At 37.6% G+C, this 21842-nt stretch overlaps 1 protein-coding gene across 1 annotated transcript in view; it reads right to left on the bottom strand.

The window, feature by feature from the left end:
- Positions 1–21842, bottom strand: part of LOC139721459 (WD repeat-containing protein 89-like) — a 146895-nt gene that overhangs the window by 79127 nt on the left and 45926 nt on the right. Inside the window, exons 4-5 of the mRNA XM_071632775.1 lie at positions 9002–9086; positions 1677–1726 (exon numbers count right to left, since the gene is read on the bottom strand). Coding sequence (XP_071488876.1) covers positions 1677–1726; positions 9002–9086 — 135 coding nt within the window. The remainder of the gene's footprint in view (positions 1–1676; positions 1727–9001; positions 9087–21842) is intronic.

The raw sequence follows: 21842 nt of genomic DNA, 5'->3' as shown, positions 1-21842 counted from the left end.
CTTCATATAAAATTTCTTTACACATGAATGTTTTCTAGGTGCTACTTGTTCAGTGATAAACTGAAGAGCATCTTGTTTGGTGCTATCAATCTACTCTTCATTTGTTTGTATGAAAGCTAAAATCTTGACTGTTCTGCCTGTCCATTGTTTAATCCAGGTGTCTTGATATTTTGTCCTTTTTCTAAACACCTGGCACTGTGACACCAGTGATACAACAGGTGCAACAAGGTGTGACACAATGAAATAGCAAAACAGGTGCAACATGTAGATTGTTATAACAATGTGCCCATTGTCACAGCATAAATATAGCTGCTTATTGATTTTGCCATCTGTCAAATCCACAATGAAATTGATACAATTGCGCCATATATAGATACTTCAGCCAAAAATAGAGATGTTTACACAGTCACACCATCACTGATGTTGGGTAAACAAGCTCCTTGTTATAAGTTACATTCACACAATGCTCATCATTAATTGACAATAGAACTGTGGTTACCTACCAGTGACCCCCACTGACCCCCATTTCATGCTTACAACACATCTGCACACAGACATTTATTTATGAGAAGTAGTCTGGCTCTCACATGAGTCAAACATATTGTTGTTAGTTATTAACTATATTCACATGGGCTCTGGTAACTTTGATGCTTCACAGTGCCTTTATCATTCAGTGTATGTCCTAGTCAAAAGATTTCCTCATGTTAGAAGAAGCACTGCTCTAACTTAAAGTTACCTAACTGAGGGTTCTGTTCACACCATCCCTAACTTAAAGTTAGAAACCCTTGGGGGCACCATTACCATCAAAATTAGCTATCTATAGAATGTAACTTTAAGTTAGGGCAGCTACATGTGAACCTGAACTGATACTTTTACCAAGCTCATGAATCCATTTCGTGAAATGTACACACAAAGAAACATTCTCAACAAACAACTCTAAAGTTTGTCTCACCTTACAACTCCTTTAGTCAATGACCTGACATTCTTAATCAAAAGTCATGCAAACTTTTGGCTTTGGTGCTTGCTTAGTTTTGATTCCCGAGTTCACTTTAAATTACCTTTCATCTATCTTACATACCTCACTTGCTTTTATCTATGCTTTGAGTAAAAGCACTTATTTCACTTTTCTTTTCTTAGACAATGCAACGAAGGACTTGATAGCAACAACACAGTACCGGTACCCTCAGTGTTACCAATTTTTGTCAAAATTTAAAGGGGATGGCTAGTAACTGATCAGTGGGAATCAGTGGGAAAGCTGGGGGATGATTGTTCCAATTCTTGTGGGATTCATTTAAGAGTACATTATATATCTATTGTTGCGTGAAAATTATTTGCTTCAGAAAAGTCTCATATTCAAGTAACGTGCAGTTTAATGCCCCGTCACTGTACAGGCATGCTAACCTGGAAACATTAAACTGCACATTACTTGAATATGAGACCATTCTGAAGCAAACAATTTTCTCACAACAATAGATATATAATGTACTCTTGAATAAATCCGACAAGAATTGGAACAATCATCCTCCAACATTCCCACTGATTCCCACTGATCAGTTACTAGCCATCCCCTTTAAACTGAAAGCAAATTGAATCATGGAATGGGTTCAAGAAATACACAGAAAAATACAAATTATATCATCACAAAAAGTCTGAACAAACTGTGATTATCAGCATACCTGTGAAGACTTGTGGAGCTTTGTTTCTTTTCATTCTGGTATCCCAACATCTGAAAAGAAATGAATAAAGAAGAATGCATACTGCAATGTTAAAGAAATGTGTAAGCACCTGAAAAAGAACACATAAGTGAAGCATGATGTCAAACACAGCAGAAATAGAAATAACTTACGCAATCAAGATGATGTCCAGGAGTATTTTTACAAATTTTTCCATTCGTTAATGCCATCTATTGTCATTAATGGAGATATAGCATTAAAGATCTTCCATTCATACAAATTCTTGAGTGATGTCAAAAAACAAACAAACAAACAAACAAAACTTGCAAAACTCCCACATAAAGACATCAGATCACAGTCTTGGGATGACTATTATTTCTTCTTCTTTTTTTAAACAGACACTATGAATTCTTCCTCCACCAAACAAGCCGCTGGTTAAACACACTTGAAACCTATTTCTGTCGCACTGAATAAAGGATGACAGTCTTGCCTTGTGAAGTGTTCGAAAGCACCTCAATTGGCTCTTTATAATCTTACATTACCATCACTTACATCGTCGACATTCCACAATAGTATTCAATGATGTCAGTTCAGCGTGCCATTTAAAGTTAAAATGTACATTGAGACTGAATGCATTTCATAAAGGCAGTAGGGGAAAAAATGAGGTCATTCGGAAGAATACAACCTTAGTTTAACCCCAACAACAAACAGATAGCATTTAAGCCCTGAATACAAATATCTCATGTCCCCGAAGTCAGTGATTTAATGATGTTTTTCCCCATGCCTCATAGGAGACCAATTCATAGATGACAGCTCCCACTGGGAAGAGATCTCCTATAGTATTTGTCCTTTCTTACAAAAATGACACAATACCATACACATACTATGCTTGAAAACCCTGCCTATCAAATAAGACACAGCTGCCAAGGTATGATTGTCATAATAAATCTAGCTTAAAGGACTTTTTGCTAACAGCAGAAGTAAGTTGATCTGGGCCTAGTGTCACGGGACAAAACAGCTTCCCATTTAACCCCCCCCCCCAACTAAATACAAAACAAAGAAGAGAAGAAAAACAGGAATTAAGAAATGACAAAACAATTTGAGATTTAACCAACATACTGGAAGATAACCATTAACCCATTGAGAACTAGCTAATTTTGCTTTAACACACATTTCCTACACGGACAACTGCCCGAGTATACTCAGGACTGTTTCCTATGGATACCTGCCAAAGTATACTCAGGTCTAGTCTTCAACGGGTAAATGCCGAATCACTGACAGCACATACACAGACTGAGCTCAATGCATCATCTTCTTTAATTCTTCCCTGCCATAAAGATCTTTAACCCTTTCTATTTCAATGAGTAAAATGTGCATGAATGACACACACAAACCTATGAGGAGGTATGGTAATATAATGTGGCACGCAGAGGGTTAATCATTGTCTAATGCATCCATTATGGAGGTACTCTACCCATCTTCTTCCCTTGCAAAGACAAATCTGGATGACTAATAGGAATGATTTCTATGAAATCTGATTCGCCCATATTGGCTTGAGAGTCAAGATTCCAAATCTGTCCCTACATTCATTCCTATTTCTGGATTGGAAGATATGACGTAAGCAATTATTGATATTGTATTGTATATTCCTTGTATTTCTATGTATCTCATAGGTCTGTGTAATGTATCTGCATACATTCCATACCATATATGTACCATCGTCTTCTATGTATGCATGTAAATAAATCAAATTTCCAGAAAAAGAAAAGAAAGTTGAATTGAATTGAATGGAATGCTGTACTGAAATCAGACCAAATATCAAGACCAGTTTTTCATGCTATCTCTGCATCTAGGGAAGCTGTGTTCACCTGTTTTTGTCTTCAAACATGTGACATTCAGACACATTTCATTCTAGTCACGACTCCATTTTCCCCCTCAAATCAATAAACAAAAGACAAAAAATCATTAAGAAACAAAATAATAGAAGGAATACTTAAACATTTTCCCACTTCATTCTGACACCAAGCATTTCAATCAGGTTTTTTTTTTTTTTTTTTTTTTTTTTTTTGCTGATGATTGATTCAAAACATGATAATCACAAAGTTGAGTAAAGCAATTTACATTGCATCACACATCACAAGTATTAAAGGGGGAGGCTAGTAACTGATCAGTGGGAATCAGTGGAAATGCTGGGAGATGATTGTTCCAATCCTTATGGGATTCATTCAAGAGTTCATTGTATATCTATTGTTGTGTGAAAATGATTTGCTTCAGAACGGTCTCATATTCAAGTAATGTGCAGATTAATGCCCCGTCACTGACCAGGGACGCTAACCTGGAAGCATTAAACTGCACATTACTTGAATATGAGACCATGCTGAAGCAAATCATTTTCACACAACAATAGATATACAATGAACTCTTGAATGAATCCCATAAGGATTGGAACAATCATCTCCCAGTATTTCCACTGATTCCCACTGATCAGTTACTAGCCTTCCCCTTTAATGGGGTCCCTTTTCATCAGCAGTTGTATGGAGCTGGAACATGGCAATCATACACATACAAACATAACATAAACCTTTCGTTGTTTTTTTTTTTAATGTATACATGTGAAGTATACAGGCAAGGTTAAAAAATATACCATCCTCTGGTATTAACTTAAACAGAGGACTTTTATGGAGATTCATGAAACTGTGAAGTTTATTACCAAGCCTTAAATTTGTTTGGAGATGATTCCACAGTTTTACAGCAAAAACAGAAATTGGATAATCGCTAATCGATTTATATATTTCAGGGACTTTATTCAATGATGTTTTTTCTAAGTTTTAATAAATTCTCACTTTATTCTCTTCTAACCTGGAAATTCCTCCTACAGGAAAATGAGCAACTGTATGAAATATTGGTACCTTGGAGGTGAGATAATCCACGCCTTTTTGTCTGATGTCAGTACATAGAATTTTGATAGCTGTGTGTAACTAGGGCTCCCTATACTGCCCCAAGAGATTCAGATTTGCTGATAGAGGCTCAGAGGCCTAGATATGTATATGAACACCTGTCAGGTGCAGTACATGCTTACACTGTAGACATTGAAACCTATCATCTATCTCTCTATATTTTTTCTCTCTCACACACACACATATAAAATATACTGTACATGTAAATAGACTCTCCTCTCCCTTACTCTAATCCACTTTTATATCTCCCAATCTCTCTCTCTCTCTCTGTCTCTCTAATTCATTCTGTATATACTGTAGATATTGAAATTTATCTGCTGATCCAGCTTGTTTTTTCTTGTTTTTTCTTTTTACTCTTTCCCAGCATTTTTTTTTTTGACTATCATTCTCAGTCTGAAAACATACTAAAAAAACAACCTCAACAACAACCTGGCATTTCCAAACAAAGGCATACATTAAGAGCTAGTTAAAAAAACAACAACAAACAAACAACTGTAGAAAAGATATAGGCCCCATTGATAAAGAGATGTTAACAATAATCTGAGGTAGATATGAACTTCTGTCTGAGATATATGACAAGATATATACAGCTTTTATTTGGTATTTTTTGGCCAGAATGAAATGTGCTTACATTCTACCTACATGACAATCAAGAGAGGGGTACATTTTCTTTCTCTCTCTACTTAAGCAATGCTTCTACTGGCCATGTATGGGTGGATTTCTAGTATTCCTCTAAAGAATGCAGTATTTACATTTATTGACCTAAAAACCTGATCCATTACTCACTTTCAATCACCCATCATGGGTTATGTGTTGGATTATATTACTACATGTATGTTAATGTTTCCTTAAATGATGCTTTGCATTTACTGGTCATGTACAATGTAAGGGCATGCTTTACATTTTTCTGTGGCAGAAATTTGTAACAAGCTTTCAACCATTATTATTTTTGTGTGTACTCATCAAGTTCCTTTAATGCCAGAAATAATGTTGAGGGAAGGATGTCGGTTTACTTTTTTCATTTTATTCTTGTAATGCCTTTACAGGTCCAAAAGGCATATTTCCAGTGTTCCTTTTGTAAGATATCACAGACTCTTAGTCATTGTTTACCTCTAATGAGGTTTCTAAATTGCATACTGTGAGAGAAAAAAATTAAAACAATGTGCCAAAGAAGGGTTTCTGAACCATGTCAGCTATACAAATTTGTCATATTTGATAATGACCAGCACACTGGCTTGCCAATATGCAATGCTCCCATCAATTTGAGTACTTAGAAAAAAGAATGACAACAGTGAAAAGGACTGGTCAAATGACCAATCATGAACAATTAATGCACAGTTGTAATGTGAAAGCATAAGATGGAGTACCTGTCACGCACCGGACACTAATGGGACGAATTTGATTGAATGTCCTTCACAACCCATTGTGTCTGGACCTATATTTGGATTCCTCATTACGTAAAAACAATCAATGTGAGGTTAAACAGAGAATGAGAGAGAGAGATGAAAGGGAGAGAATGTGTGTGTGTTAGTGTCAGTTTTTTTTTGGCAAGGTATGTGGACAAGTTTCATAACCAACCTCCAAAATCGATGTAATAACCTCGCCGGATATGTTTGACATTCCAGAGAGGCAATCGCAAATCTGCTGAAGGAATCTTTTCAATCATGAGAAGGCACATGTAATGTGCAACGTGATCGAAAAAATCATATCAAACACACCTTGTTTGGGATGACATGGTTGTCTCTATGGCAACCATGTGCACCTCTTAAAGGGGAATTCCATCTAGATATTATGTTGCTTTGCATGAAAACAGAAAAGCCAGAAAAGTGGGTCACACGAATTTATGAACTGTTAAAGCTTTGACAGCAGGACAAATTGGCAAATCTGTGTGAGGCAGCTCTCCATTTCATTTGTACACAAAAGTCATTTTTCTCACAGAGATTTTTTTTTCAGATTTGTTCTTGGAATATAATATAAGAGCAGTATATTTTTGCGTTGTCCTCCTCAGCAGATACGTCCTGTCTGTGCCAAAACGTGTAAGCAAAAACAAAATGAGTGCAATTTTGTGTATAAAATGAATGACAATTGCTCAACATCTAGATCACACAGAGTTGCCAATTTTTCTTACTTTCTAAATTCTATTAATTCGCAAAGTATTTCGTGTGTCTGATTGCCCCCCATATTTTCACTATTCTTCTTCTCTGATTTTTTTGGTTTTCATACAATGTAACATAATATCAGGATGGAATTTCCCTTTGAGCATTACAGGCCACCTTTTTGCTGCACAATCAAACAGCAAATTGAAACATTTTATGCAATAATTTATTTTACCAGCTTTTTGCTACATGTGTCACATATACACTTTCTTACAAATGGGACTTATAACCCCATTAGTCTTCAAAGGTACTAATATTTACCGCCAGATTGAAAACAAGGAAAAAAATCCATATTTTCCATTAGCAGCATGCACATAATCATGCAGTACCGTCCAGACAGAAAACCAATTACTGTCACGTATTATGGGGCAGTGACTACCCTCAATCAATATTGTTAGCTTGTCACAATTCTCACTCATTACTATGGATCTGTGATCGGTGGAAGTAAATATTATCAAAAGATGACCACTGAATTTAGAATAAAGCTGGAATATCCATCATTTCAATTATCTTTAATCAAACCCAGAAAATTCAAGAATCTCCTCTTAATAAGGATAAATGAGCATATACATCAACAGTTTCATAGGTTTTAGCCTGGATAAGGGATTGAAACATGCCTAAAGCAATTTGGAAGGCAAGTCACATATACAAATATAATTGGAGATAGGTCACACTGAACGGACTGCATTATAAATGTCAAAGATTTGCCTCATTTGTCAGGAGTCATCAAGCAGGGAAATGTGAAAAATATGTTTGTACTCACTGTTTTATAAGTTAGTAAATTGATTGCTTTATAAGAAGAAGAAGAAGAAGAAATTTGAATCATCTGTTGAGAGGTACGGCTTAGACGTCATGCCTTATCAGGATGAAATGGTTTTGATAGCAGCTTCAGCAAATTCATATTTTTTGTGTGTGACAAGAAACGTCTTTGCCAAATTTATATTTTCCCATACTTTTAACACAATGGTTACAAATCTAGGATTATTGAATAAACTACATATTTGTATGTATTTTAGAAATCAGGTATATCGATGTGTCAGTATACATATATGTATATATGTATACATATATATATATATATATATATATATATATATATATATATATATATATATATATATATATACATACATACATATATATATGTAATATCCCTCCAAGCATACATTCATTAATATATACATGGAAAGAAAGAGGTCATGGATGCATACCAGTAATTAATGTCAAATGCATTCTCATGGTTGTATCAAACTTACAATCCATCACACATCTTCTTCAAGGTGACAAACAAGAAGATGCATGACATGTTGAAAATTTGGTGGAACCGTTAAAATTTGTTAGGCATTTACGGATTACTGATCTTTTCCTATCATTATTTGTGTGCTGGAACCAACACATGGAATAAAATACTAGTACTCATCATATAAATGCATGCACGTGTGTTTACATTATATGCAATTGACTTAAAAAGTCATAGGGGACCGTGGCTACTGCTGCAAAACAAGCAGACAAAAACAAACAAACAAAACAAACAATCATCTTGTAGATTACTAAATTGGCAACTCTGAATTTTACTGCATATGCTATTCTGGGTCTGGGTGAGGTTTCAGTTGGGTTGCTTTAAGGTCTCAAAAAGATACATGTGTGTGACAGCCATGTTATGATATCCTTTTTGAAAAGTTGAAAGCGTGTTGAATGAAAATTGACAAAGCACCCAATCCATTCAAAACACTTGCAAATTAAATTCATAATCTATGGCAAAAGGCACTGTCCACAAAAAAAAGTGTGGAAGGTAAGTCAATTATAAACAAAATCAAAGCATTTTAAGAAGCACAAATTTCATGCATAAACAAGAACAGAAAGGGTAAAAGACACTTAGGGAACACTTCCAGGAAATTGCCGAGAAAAAAATACTTGTGGTGGGTGATGTACATGTACAAGCCCATCAGTGACAATGGATCTATGTAAAGCCACCCAATTAAAATGCAAACCATCTACAAACCCACGCATAAACCGCACACAGATTTAAAGAAATCAGCCAGTCAGGATCTGACAGGTTTTGATCAGCAACGCCCGCCGACACGCCAGGCTGACATTATCATACTCCCGCCCTCATGCAGTTCTACGAAAATGACTCATCTTTATTTATCACACTCTATCCTCACTGAATGCATAATATATTATCTATCTTTCTTTTGTTCTGCCGCCAACTCACCTGACTGTTCCATCTTTGGAGGAGGAGAAGACTGTGAATGGATTCCTGTGAGCAAACTTTACACCTGACAATGGACCACTGTGACCTGTGCCAGAAAGAAGGAGATGCCAACAGATAAAAGAATATTTACATACACATAAATATACATGTCATGTTTATCACTCATTGACACATATATGCATTGACAATGCATTTGAAATGAAACATAGATCTTACTAGATGAAGGGTGATGTATGGACAAAAGATTGAATGAGGTTACTAAGAATTCCATAACAACACTCTCTCCTTTTTCCTGACTTGCAGCTTGGGAAAGAAAATACTTGAGGCTATATCATTGCCTTAGGGTATCACAATAGTTCCATTACAATGGCTAATCAACAAAAAGTTCTGCTAAACATCACACAATTTGGTGCAAAATTTTCATATGTCACTGGTTTTGGAATGACACATTTGCACTACCTGACATCCATGCTTTCACTACCCTGCACCATTGTCATTCCTGGATGTAAAGTCTTAAACTTTCCAACCTTGTCAGTTATCTTCTATTCTCGATATTAATTCCTCCACTTCATGAACCAGTCACCACAACTGCTGTATTTTCTGCAAATACCAGACACAGCAAAATATCAATTTGTGATGGCTTTCCCTTTTCGAACCCTTTCTTACAAGCAAATTGCAAATGTGTTCTCATACACAAATGTTTCTGTGCATATGCTTACCCATTTGATAGTGCTTCTGTACAGATACCTTCTTCATGTTAGCTATTTATCATCTGCCTTTCCTTCTATCAAATCTGTACATAGAATTTCAAATTGCACACTTTGGCTGAATATAGTGAGTGTTATCTTTTCTGCTTCATTTTTTGCCACTTCAAGGATTAAGAATACTGTCAAAGGTATACGAGGTAATTAGCTGCATGTTCTGTGTAAGGCATATCTTTCATTGGAAAAATATTGGACAAATCAAAAATTGCGTGGCAATTTCCTTAGAGGTTAAATTTGCACAGGGCAATACACAATGACAAGTCCACTGTGTTTTATGAGGCAATATTGTGCCATGTGACTAATTTGCAAATGTTGCGAGACTTGCAAATACTGTGAAAATGAAATCCTCACAAATTGTAGAATGTACACAGTCATTAACTGTAATTATGTCTTTGTAATAAAGCCAGAGTCATATTTTTCCTCATAAACTTTGTCCAAATATATCGTTGATTTGTCCATGGCCGACTATGGTGCAATATACCACATCCATACACTCTCCATCAATTACCTTATGAATTCACAATGAAAAGAAAGTTCACTGCACTAAATCCCAGTCACTGATACTGAGAATAAGCATTTTCATACTGATGCTAATACATGTACAATGACACCCACCCACTGTGTGGTGTCATATTATATGTTTCACCATAAGATAATGAACTCAATGGATTAATTGTTTCACACATTTGATATTGGTACTGTTTCAGGGAAAATATATAATACATTGTATGTGAAAACTCTTCAATAATGCAACAGGATGCATTCAATGAGTCCTTCTACCAGGAATAGCTTCAGCTAGAAATAATATTTCATGTAATCTATTTACCTTGAAAGTAATGAACATGACCAATCACAAAATTACTCGATATCATCATACAAACCACCCACACATTACCACTGAGTGCTAATCTGTTTTAACATGTTGTATGATATCATGTGTAACAGTTAATCTTTTCACAGAAAGAGTGATATTCATCAAAATATTCTTTTCCAACATCAACTCAATAAGGAAGAAAGGTAAAGCGCATATTAAAAAAGAAAGTAAATCTAAATGCTTGCTGAAAATGTATGAAGATCACCCAGGGAAAAGTCTTGACTTTAGACAAGATACCAGAATTAAGAAACAATGATTAGATGTAGCTTGCAAACTTCACAATGAGTGAAAGATTACTTTAATGTCCTTTACACATACACGTTTTCCTGTTCATTTTGCCAATTCTGAGGTACAGTATACCTGATCAGATATCAGAATGTCTTGCACAGCCCTTAAAGGGACTCAACTGCTTGGTATTCTAGATGGTAGTAGACACTGCATGTACCGGCTATCATTACAGTAGAGTGAAATTCAGATTATTCTTACAACTGCTTTTTAAAGAAGCTTCATTACAATTTGCTTCACCATGAGTGCTTCAACAAGAAGCCCTCTAGAGTGAATATGTGTATAGCATATTTTCAGTCGAACAGACAAACATTTCTGCTCTACATTCTAAGTGGCTTCAAGGACATTTTGCTCTGGCAAATTCATGTTCTTATCTATTGTACGCATAAATCGGTGAGTACTTTCGATGAATACTGGAGCTTAATAGAGGCCTGCATACGGCACAATGAGTAAAGTAACTCTACTTCCAAAATTGGCAGTCATCAGGAGAGTATTTTATCTTCTATGGAATCTTTTATTAGAGTGAGTGTAATAATTGGATCATTTTGTTATGCTTAGCTGAGGAGTCAGTCTCGGATAAGTGCATTTCTCTATTATCCATATGCTCTAACTTCATCAACTAATGCTATTTTCTCTTTCTCTTGTGAAAAAGGAGTTCTCCTGAACAATTCTGCAACATATTTTCAAAAACAATTTGGCAACATACTTTAACAAGTTTTCTTCTGATTTGTGTCATAAACTATAGAATTTGCCATTTGGGGTTTTAGTTGGCTCCACGCTTTTGAAATTGGCCATAGCGAGGAAACCCACCTCTGCCGCCACAACGTCGCCTTCCAAACTATTACTTTATAGATATCTTTCAAGGGTTATGAACACTTATGTGTCCTAGCCACAGCAAATGAATCATTGTGAGGCTGGCAGAAGGGCGTAAGAGTGAACTTTAACCAGCAAAACGAGCTAAGAATCTCTGCAAACATCCCGTAATGCTCTGGATGATATCTTTATCATATTACACTTCAAGGCTAAAATGTTGTACCCTCTCAAAAATGGAGGTGAATGATTGGAAGAAGCACCAACAGATAACTATGCACTGCCCATATTCCTCCTTGTCAAATCAAATCTAACCTCATGAGTGCTCTTTGGCAAAATAACATTCTGCTTCATTACTGCTGACTTGCTGATACCGAAGAAGGCAAAAGACACCATATCATTCTTGAAAGCTAGGCAGTTTCTACAACAAACATTTACAACTGTTTTACCGGTTGCATATAAAAACAAAATTCAAAAGGAAATGGCAAAACATATGTACTATCAAAAGCACACGGACTAATGCCTTGTTCTCTGAAGTGCCTAACCACGTAAATAGAAACATGGTTGGGTCTCTTTTTTTTCTCCAAAACTTCTGTAGAAAGACACTACACTTCCCCATCATGACATTTCATGCTTATTACCAAACAAAATTTGATTATACTCTCCTTCAAATATAGAAGAGATTTCAAAAGCAGGTGCAGAAGCTTTCTGCCACAAATAATATTCCTGGAAAACCAGCAATTAGTAAATTGTGAGACCTTGACAAGCTTTCATGTCTCTAATCTAAAATTTCTCCTCATGTCATTTGCATCAGTTGCTTGCAGAGTGGTAATGATTTTAATCATTATCACTCTAAAGTCTGCCAAAGGGATATGTTTTGTTTTTGTTTTTAAGGCACTGTTTTTGTTTTGTTTGTCTGTTAGAACTATCACTCAAAAAGTATGACATTGTCAGGACAGGTTTGCTAAGGTAAAAAGGAGTAGATGATTAGCTTTGGGTAAGTGATCCTCATCATCATTATAGTTCTATGGTATTAGTGGCCCACGGCCATGAAGGATGTTTGTGCTCTCCAGAGTACTTCTACAGTCCGACCTCTGAGTATTCGGTCCTCTCTTATCCAGACTTCTCTATTATCTGGACGCCTCCAAGCAGTGAAGAAAAAAAAAGTGAGTTCAAACACAGTTTAAACTCCTACAAAACTCAAGGAAATTTACCTATATTCCCTACAGAAACATGTTTTGATTATTATAGTAAAATTTTTCAATTTCATGGCTAAGATTTTAAAGATTCAATTTTAGATTCTAAGGTGAGCACAAAGTACATAACTGTTGTGATGTACACCACGCAGCTATCATTGGGTTGGAAGCTTACTTGTACTCATATGTACATAAACATTGTTTCTTCTCCCATATCCGACCAATCGCATATCCGGATGGGTGCTGGTCCCGATATGGCGGGATAAAAGAGGTTGGACTGTAGTTGTTATCATGATGATTATTATCACTGTTATAATTCCTATACTAACAATATCATCATCATTATCATCATCATTACTAGTATTATCATTATATTATTTTCACTCTCAATGTTTTATTGGGATCATTACTAACATCAACTTAGATTTTATGATAATTATTATCATTACTTGAACATCATTATATGCACATTATATATATTTTCTTTTACAACTTGAACATATGTGACCCGCTACAACAAAAGGGTCCTAAAGTCGCGCACGGTCGAAGCCGTGAAAATCGAGTTTGAAGTCAGAGCGTCAAAATTGGTCAAAAATTACGATTTTCAGATTTTGACATATTATTGTAGTCTGACATATCTTCTATCATCTGTCGAAATTTTGAAGCAAAATGGTGAAAGGAAAGACCAAAAACTAGCGTTTTTCTGGGCCATGTTTTTTGGCGTTTCGACGAAGCAGAAACTGGTTCCAAAATTTGGATTGAGCGCCACAGATAGGCTCCGCCCCTAACAACGACCAGAGTGATCTCATTGGTCAGTTTGCTGCTTGCCGCTAACCGAAGCGTGAAGCTCACACACTGCCTAGTCGACTGGTGCGTGCAGGCGTGGTGCGCTATGCCCAGCCGCTTCTCCTGGCATCCTGGTCACTGATTGGTCGGTGAGGAGAACGCCGACGCTGTGCTTGAATGAGCATTTCGGGAGTTGCTAGGGCTTGCCTTCTATTGTCCGGAGGTGAAAACTGACTTCCGTGTCCCTTGATCGTGATTGCATCGCAAGGAAAACGTTTAGTGTGCTTTTCTCGAAACAGTGATTTCTCAGACGTCTCGACATGCTCTCTTTTAAACATCGATATCTCCGCAGCCGATTATTTTTATAAGATGTGTTATGTATCAATTTAAAGCAGAAAGATTAGGAAATTATGCCATGCAATTTTCAAATAATTGACCTCGCCCGACTTTAGGATCATTTTGTTGTAGCGGGTCACATATTTTGACAATTTCAAGGATGGCAATTAGGCTTACGCTGTAATTGGTCTACCCGCTTTCTAATACTCCATGATGAAAATTTAGCGGCACAGTGCCATCCAGAAGACAAGTCTCATAAATGAAATGAGCGCAAGACATGAAAGCTCTATTAGTGGGAAAGGTTAGATTGGGTGTCAACATAAAATGTCTTATCATTATATTGTGCTCATTAGCTAGTGCCATCCACTCCCACCCACTCCCCCTCTTTCTTTCTTTTTCTCTCCCTCTCTATCTCTCATTTTCCCTCCTAACTGTTCATGCTTTAGTTCTTCAGGAGCCTGTAATATGCTTTATCTTTCTCGTTCTCTCTTTAACTGCAGTAACTGTCTCATTTTCCTTCTCCTTCCCTTCTTCTCTTATACATCCATTAACCCACATTTCTTTCTGATACAGTGTGATCACAAAATGGGTCAAGTGATATTCTTAAACATTTTAAAGTAAGTCCCTCATCAGACAGAAGAAGACATAGCCTTTTCAGTAATACCTCACTTGCTATATAACAAGGAATATTCAGGAAGTTATGGCGAAAAATATCTCATATTTTCTGATCATTTTCTTTGCTTTTTAGCATTTTTTCCCAAAATATCTCAAATAACTTGTCTTGTAATCAAACTCTTCAAATATATATTTTCTCTCTCCTTCTCTTAGTGTCTCTTCTGTTCATTTTTGGCCTCCTCCTCCTCACCTCTGCCATCCCTTTGCTCTCTAGCTATGCATCTCTTACCATCTTTAGTCTATCTCTATTACTCTCGTACTCCCTCACTAACTCTCTCTCTCTCTGTCTTACACTATTAACCTACATAATCCATTTTCTCACTTCTACCACTTATGGAGTTAACTCTCCATGACTGCTTGTATCTAATGATACGGTCAAAGAGTAGAGAAAATTGGACAAAAACCAGGGACAAACAAAACCAAAGATGCTGCTGATATTAAAAAGCAAAAAAAAAAAAAAAATGGGAAAACCTAAAAATGAGCTTCATTCAATTAAACTAAAACTTAAAAGCAGTGAATCACCAACATCCTTATGGTGGCCCACATTACTCTGTAAAACTTACAATACTCAGCAGTGTGTGGTCATTTTTTTCCTGAATAAAATAAAAGCCCTTAACTCTTCTGTTCAAAAGCTCAAATTGTTCACTCTTGAGAGGAGCAGGAAGCAGGAGGATGTATGTTGCATTCAAAAGGATCGCATTTTCCTCTGTCAGCATGTTAAAAGGTTTTTTTTTTTTTCATTTTTTACAATCATTGGCTGGTCTTACATAAGTGAAATTCCTGGTAAAGACATCCAAATCTACATACAGCATCATATGTCAACTCTGAGGTGAGAAAAGGTAAATAAAGAAATAATTCATATTGATACAATCTCTCTAGTTTGCCTCACACACCTTGCACCACTTGCCTCTTTAATTAGCTCCAATTTCAGTAAGATCCAATTTGCCACACAAACCCCAAAAAGACAATCATACTCATACTCTAAAAACAAGAGCCATCTCAAAAAAGAGAGAAAAGACTGCAATGGGAAACTAAACAACATGTGTACCATAGACAGTGAAGCAACACTAAGTGGTTGAATTCATCTTTTTGGAAGATTTTTGTTAGTTTTGCCCTCTCACTGAAAATTCATACACACAAAATGATTAATAATAAATGAGTTGGAGTATGCTGATGTGAATACTATTTCTTGAAGCAGTTTCCTATGTTTTAGAAAATTTCATTACAAACAATAATTGTAATTAAACTTGATACTGGATGAAATTGAAGTGGGTGTATCCACAAGTAAAATGATTTAGGTCAGGCTATTTTTCTTTAGCCTATATACATCTACAGAGTGATATTACAGCTTATTTTGTTTCTCTTGGTCTATACCTATATTTCTCTTAATATCTCTCTATCTCCCATTCCTCTTTCTTCTTTCTGCTCCTTCCCTCTTTTGCCCTCGATCTCTCTGGCTTGGTCTCTATTTATGTCATCTAATCCCCATTTCTTACCTATTTCCTTTTGTTCTTGATTTACCTTCTAGCTACGCAATTTTAAGTGGAAAGTAAAAAAAGAACAATTGTATGTAGGCCTACATTAAATTAATACATATGCTTTTCAACTCATATTTCATTGCAATCAATTTCATACTAAACACTACTTCCCCTCATTTCGCTTTTTGTCTATTTCCATTTAAGAAGGCACAGTTTGCTGGCAGGCAATTACGGGCGTAATTTACGAGAGCAATGAACAATGCATGGTAGGTGGATGGAAGTCCCAGTCAAATGATACGCCTCTAATTTAATGCTCTAATAAGTCCTGCATAGCTTGCCATGCATCTCTCCAAGCAACTCCTGAATAAGTTAGAGATATATATATCGCAATGGGGGGGGGGGGGAGATGGAGAAATGAAAATGACTTAACCCTTTAAAGACATCTACTCTGATATACCACTGGCATCTACTGCTGTTCAGTCGGTACCAGGAATGGGAGGCTTTTAAATGGAATGGCACATAATACGAGCTTGTCTTGAGAACTCCTCTCTGGTTACATTAATGTGGCCAACGTCGGGCACAACATGCTAGGCTCGCACAGATCGTATGTCGGCAGCCTGCGTGTCTTTAATCGCCCTCTAATTACAAAGGCTCGCTGCTCATTCCTAGGAAGGAGATGTTTTGCGGTCTCTTGGTCGCACATAGTCCTGCACAATGAAGTGCTGCATTCATTCCCGACAAGCGACACTTCAGAATTAGAGCACACAAGCACATTCTATTTGCTCATGAGCTTACACTTCAATGTATCAAAACAAAGTTGCTTATCCATCCATCTATCCCTTCATCTGTACTCTAGTTTCAGTTTCTTCTTTGTCTGTATGCCATTCAGTCTACTGGCCTACAGTTCTCGACTGCTTTCCATTTATTGATCTTGACCCTTTCCCCCCAAGATCTGTCTTTCCCACCTCTCTTTCTCTCCATTTCCGAAGCCTCGGCGAACTCCTTTCGCTTTCGTCGCCTTGTCACCTCACAGCATCCAGCTCCGCTTTGTTCGATAACTTGCGTCATACCCTGGCTAATTTGCTTCCCCGAGCCGCATCTCGTCAAGTGCTCTAACACCAGTCGGCGTGGTTGCATGACGGGACACTAATTCAGCCCCCCTAAAGATTTCGCGCTTCTAAAATCCCGCCACTGTAAACATACAACAAAAATAAAACAGTGGGCTGTGCTGTGGACATACATCCTGTCCAAGTGTGATATCCCGCGGCACTGGGCTTTGCTTGCTTTGATCAGTTTCCTTGTATTCTATCCTGTCTACACGTCAACGGGAATAAGTTTATTACATACCTGGGCACGAAACTGGATGGACTTAGTACATCCCTATCTACCCTTCAAAGTGTCCGGGTGTCAACATATGAAACAGGAAATACTGAGATTCTCACAGTTCTGCCTCAAGGGTAAACAGTTTCGCAGTCAGATTTTTCTTGTGTAACAAAATTTCAAATAATCTTTACAGTTGTCGTAGATACCATGGAACAACTAAAATATACGAAGCTGATTGGCCATTCCATAATCATTACAAAATATGGCATCATGGCTGCACTACAAACCAGTGAGTTGTTCATTTTGATCAAGTGAAATGTCAACACAATTTTTGATTGGGTAAGAAATTCAATTTAGGGGGGAAAAAATGTGAGTTATTGCTATGGACATCAATTCTGCCACAATATGAATGTTTCATTTGGGTGTCAGCTTGCATGTGCACAGCACATAGCAACGACAAAGGCAAGAAGGCAGTTTAATTTCTCCTACAGGATTGCTGATGCATTGGTAAAGATTTACCGGTCAACAGATATTGCGCTTTCTCCTTCAAATTGATAGAGAGAAAAGTTATTTGACAAATTCAGAGAGCAATCATGAAGCGAAGGTCTGACTGGCAGCTGAGAATCCACCGCATGTCATTTGTGTGCAGTCGCCTGAAAATTGTAATACTGAGATATGGAATCCCCGTCCAGGAATGCTCAATCACATAGAATCTTCTACAGATTATGCCGCTTTCTGTGGGAAGTGGTAGTAGATGGGGGGGGGGGGATGAGGAGGAAGAGAAGGTGGTGAAGGAGGGAGAGGGAGGAGAGAAGGGGTGGTGGAAAGTGAGGGGTTGGAGCTGTATTAAAGGGGGAAACAGGTGACTTGCGACAAACCTCAAACAGTCTCCAGTGCTCTTCTAATATACAGGACTGCAGAACCTGGAAAGCATATTTAGAGTGCATCAAATTGGGCAAATCAAGTGTGGGGCATTCTGCTCTAGGTCTGCATCGGCACTGGCATTAATTCTCATAGAAATCAAAAGGAGATTTAATTTTCCCCCTTCTGCAGGAAAAACACATTTTTTTTCTCTCTCTATTCTTTCATGCTTGCAAGTCTCTTATGAATATATTAAGACATTGTTGAAGGCTTGACACTGCATCTTTGCCAATGAGGAAATGCTTGCAATCAATTGTACTTTTTTCCCCAAAAAAATTATAAGAAACTAACAAGGAAAAGCTCTCTTCTACTGTTCTTTTTTTTTTTTTTTTTTTTTTTTTGGGGGGGGGGTATAGAGATACTTTCAAAACCATTAAAAGGTAAGGTTGAAATGAGGCAAGGTCTGTTCTGATACTGATAAATCTTGCAATTTAATGCATTTCACATTGCATTACATATTTCTCACACAGTGCAATATCAATAGCTTTAGAGAAATGAAAAACATATCTCTTATACTTTTTCTGAATAGAAAAAAAAATGCACTGCCGCCACTCACGCATAATAATCCACTGCAAACCCCATTCCATGATGCCCTAATTCACAGACAAGGTTTGGACAAGGTGCCCATGGGGACATCACAAAGTATCCTACCATCCCACCATGATGAGCCATCTGTAAGGAGGGGGTTGGAAGGACTGCCCTGAATAACACTCACTACTTTGAAATAAAAGCCTCTCAGTTGAATTCCCTCAAAACAATACCAACAACAACAACCAGACGAAAGCCACAATGATTGAATGACGGTTGCCTGCACAATTTCCTCGTTAACAACCGCTCAAGTTGGTCTCACTACGGCATGATGCTGCCCTATCCCCATGCTTGATTTCTTCCCATATACCCCTACACTTAATCACATACTTTAAGAGCAACATCATCAATTTCTTGCTCAATTTCAGATGCAGCCTCAAGATGACCTGCTAACGACTCTGAAACAGACAACAATTTCTCGCTCAATTTCCTACGACAATCACATTGCAAATGGCATTTTCCATTCCTGTGCTAGCCAGTTAGTTGGAATGGTCTTGCTCTTTCTGATCAAACATGCATGACTATTGCAGAGTTGTGATGTACGAGTCATTGCAGTTAGTACATAAATCCCCAAATTACTTCGCATGGAGAGTAGGGGTTCTGTACAAGTATGAATATTTATGAGCATCAAGGCAAATAGATGTATGCACTCCTTTTCTGCATGTCTACAAGATGGTGAGTGAGGGTAGGGCAGGAGGGAAACATTCTGTGCTGTTGTTAGACAGAGCAGAGAGGATACGCCAAGGAAGAATGAATTCCAATGCAAGCATTTTGAGGCTGATAAGAAAGTGCAAAACATGTACCAAAACAACACATATTCAAAGGTCTGGTGCTGTACCACTGTAGAGACATGATTTTGTGGCTTGATCATAACACTGAGATTCTGTATGACATTATAAAGCAGATGCCACATTTGTGCCTTCAAACACATGCCAGGTACTTCATTTGATACAACCCTTTTCGTTTTTTTATCCGTCTTAACACAGGCCAAGACAGTGATGATACCTTCGGCATACCTACACAATTATCTTTTACCGACAGAACTCAGTTTCACCCTGAAGGATTACTGTCAGTGAGAGACACTTAAATGTTTTCTTTCTTGATGCAAGGGAATTCTTTCCAGGTACCACAACCCCAGTGATTAGCCTGAGCTTCATGTCGTGCTTGCTATATCATCCTGACATAGATGTGGGTACCTCATATCATGATTGGCCACACGAGATGCTGCCTCGTTAAATGAAAGGTCTTATGGGTCGTGATGAGACGTTCATTCAGCCTCAAAGGGACCGCTTTTCATCTACGGAATACAAGAGAATCTGCTGCATTTGCAGCTATGCGAAATGTTGGCAGCTAGCTCACATTGGCTAAATCATGAAGGTGAATGCCGTGATATACAGTAAGAGTGGAAATCCGCTTGAGTAATTTTTTGTGCTCAGTAGAGTACTTGCACTATTTTTTCCCTCTAGTTGCATGCTGCACAAAAATGACAAAAAATTCTACACCAAAACTTTATGTTACTTGTTGCTGTGCATTACAATTGTATAATTGTATTAGTCCTAAACTGGTAGTCCTTCCTTGAATCCTAATCAAACAAACAACAAAACAAGACAAAATAAAACAAAGAAGGGATTAAAAGCTATTGATGCCTTGGAATAACTGTTTGCTTGTATTTACCTGTATTGTCAACATGCTGCTCAACATGTATGTGATCCTTCTAGTTTTTTTTTTTTTGTTCTTTTCACATGGGATCATTTGCATCTTGATCTCATATAACAATTGAACAATTTACCTGTAGTCATGCATAAACTCTCACTGGGTATAAATGACTAAACACTCAGTAATGATAAGTTTAATTTTGGCACATACAAGATATCACTGCCTTCCCCTTTCAAATTGTACCAGTGACTATTAAAAACAGACAGGTCCATCCCACAATTTGGATGACTGGGATTCTTGTTTTAAAAAAAAATGTGCTAAGGACTGCAAGAGATATACAAGAGCCATGCATAGCAGCAGAAGGGCACTTGAGATATCTCAGAATAGATCATGGATTTCAAGAGCGGGATGTCTACCAGACCAAAGGCGGTCAAGTTATGGCATGCCCTGCAGACTGTCACACTGACTAATGGCACTCAGATGGGGATGACACTTTTTTAACGACACTTTTTCATTCGCATCCATTCTTTCTGTGGCACCACAACACACGCTTGCTCGCATTTAAGAAACTCATTGTGATAATTGATCCTGAGTAATTCAAAGTGTCAGCACGCTGCCGCATCTCCTCCTCAAGCTTGGGCGATGGTGCCCAACATTTTTACTTAGTACCCTTTGCATCCCTCTGTACCTCCTGGCTAGAATATTGGCCTTGATTTAGGCACGGTGGAGATCAACTCTTACACCCTCATGCTGCTGCAACGTCATGTCGAGTGATTTTGTTTAGAGCGGGTAAAATGCGGGCACACCATGTTTCTTGTTATCTCCTTGCCAAGCGAGAGATGTTTGAGCACTATGCCTCCTCGGGGCTTGTTTTCGTGTTCTGTGGTTGCGCATCACGATGACTTCATCAGCGGCGAGGTCGCATCCTTTGAAACTTGACCGCGTCGGCCACCTGAAGGGTAGGCCCAAATTCTGAGACACACACTCAAGCTAAGTGGGTTAAGCATTGTTTCACATGCTCCCACTTGCACCAGTTTGATTTCTTTAAAGTTTTTCTTGAGCTTTCTGGTCAGGTCTTTCTACATCTGGGAATTTCCATCCAGATGAGGGACATGTGCACAGTGCCAGCATTGTAAGATTCATTTCTCC

This window comes from Diadema antillarum, unplaced genomic scaffold (assembly GCF_040938485.1).
Source record: "Diadema antillarum isolate AM-2024a unplaced genomic scaffold, OU_Dant_1.0 scf00000143, whole genome shotgun sequence".
Classification (NCBI taxonomy): domain Eukaryota; kingdom Metazoa; phylum Echinodermata; class Echinoidea; order Diadematoida; family Diadematidae; genus Diadema; species Diadema antillarum.
This window is presented reverse-complemented; position numbering and strand designations above follow the sequence as displayed.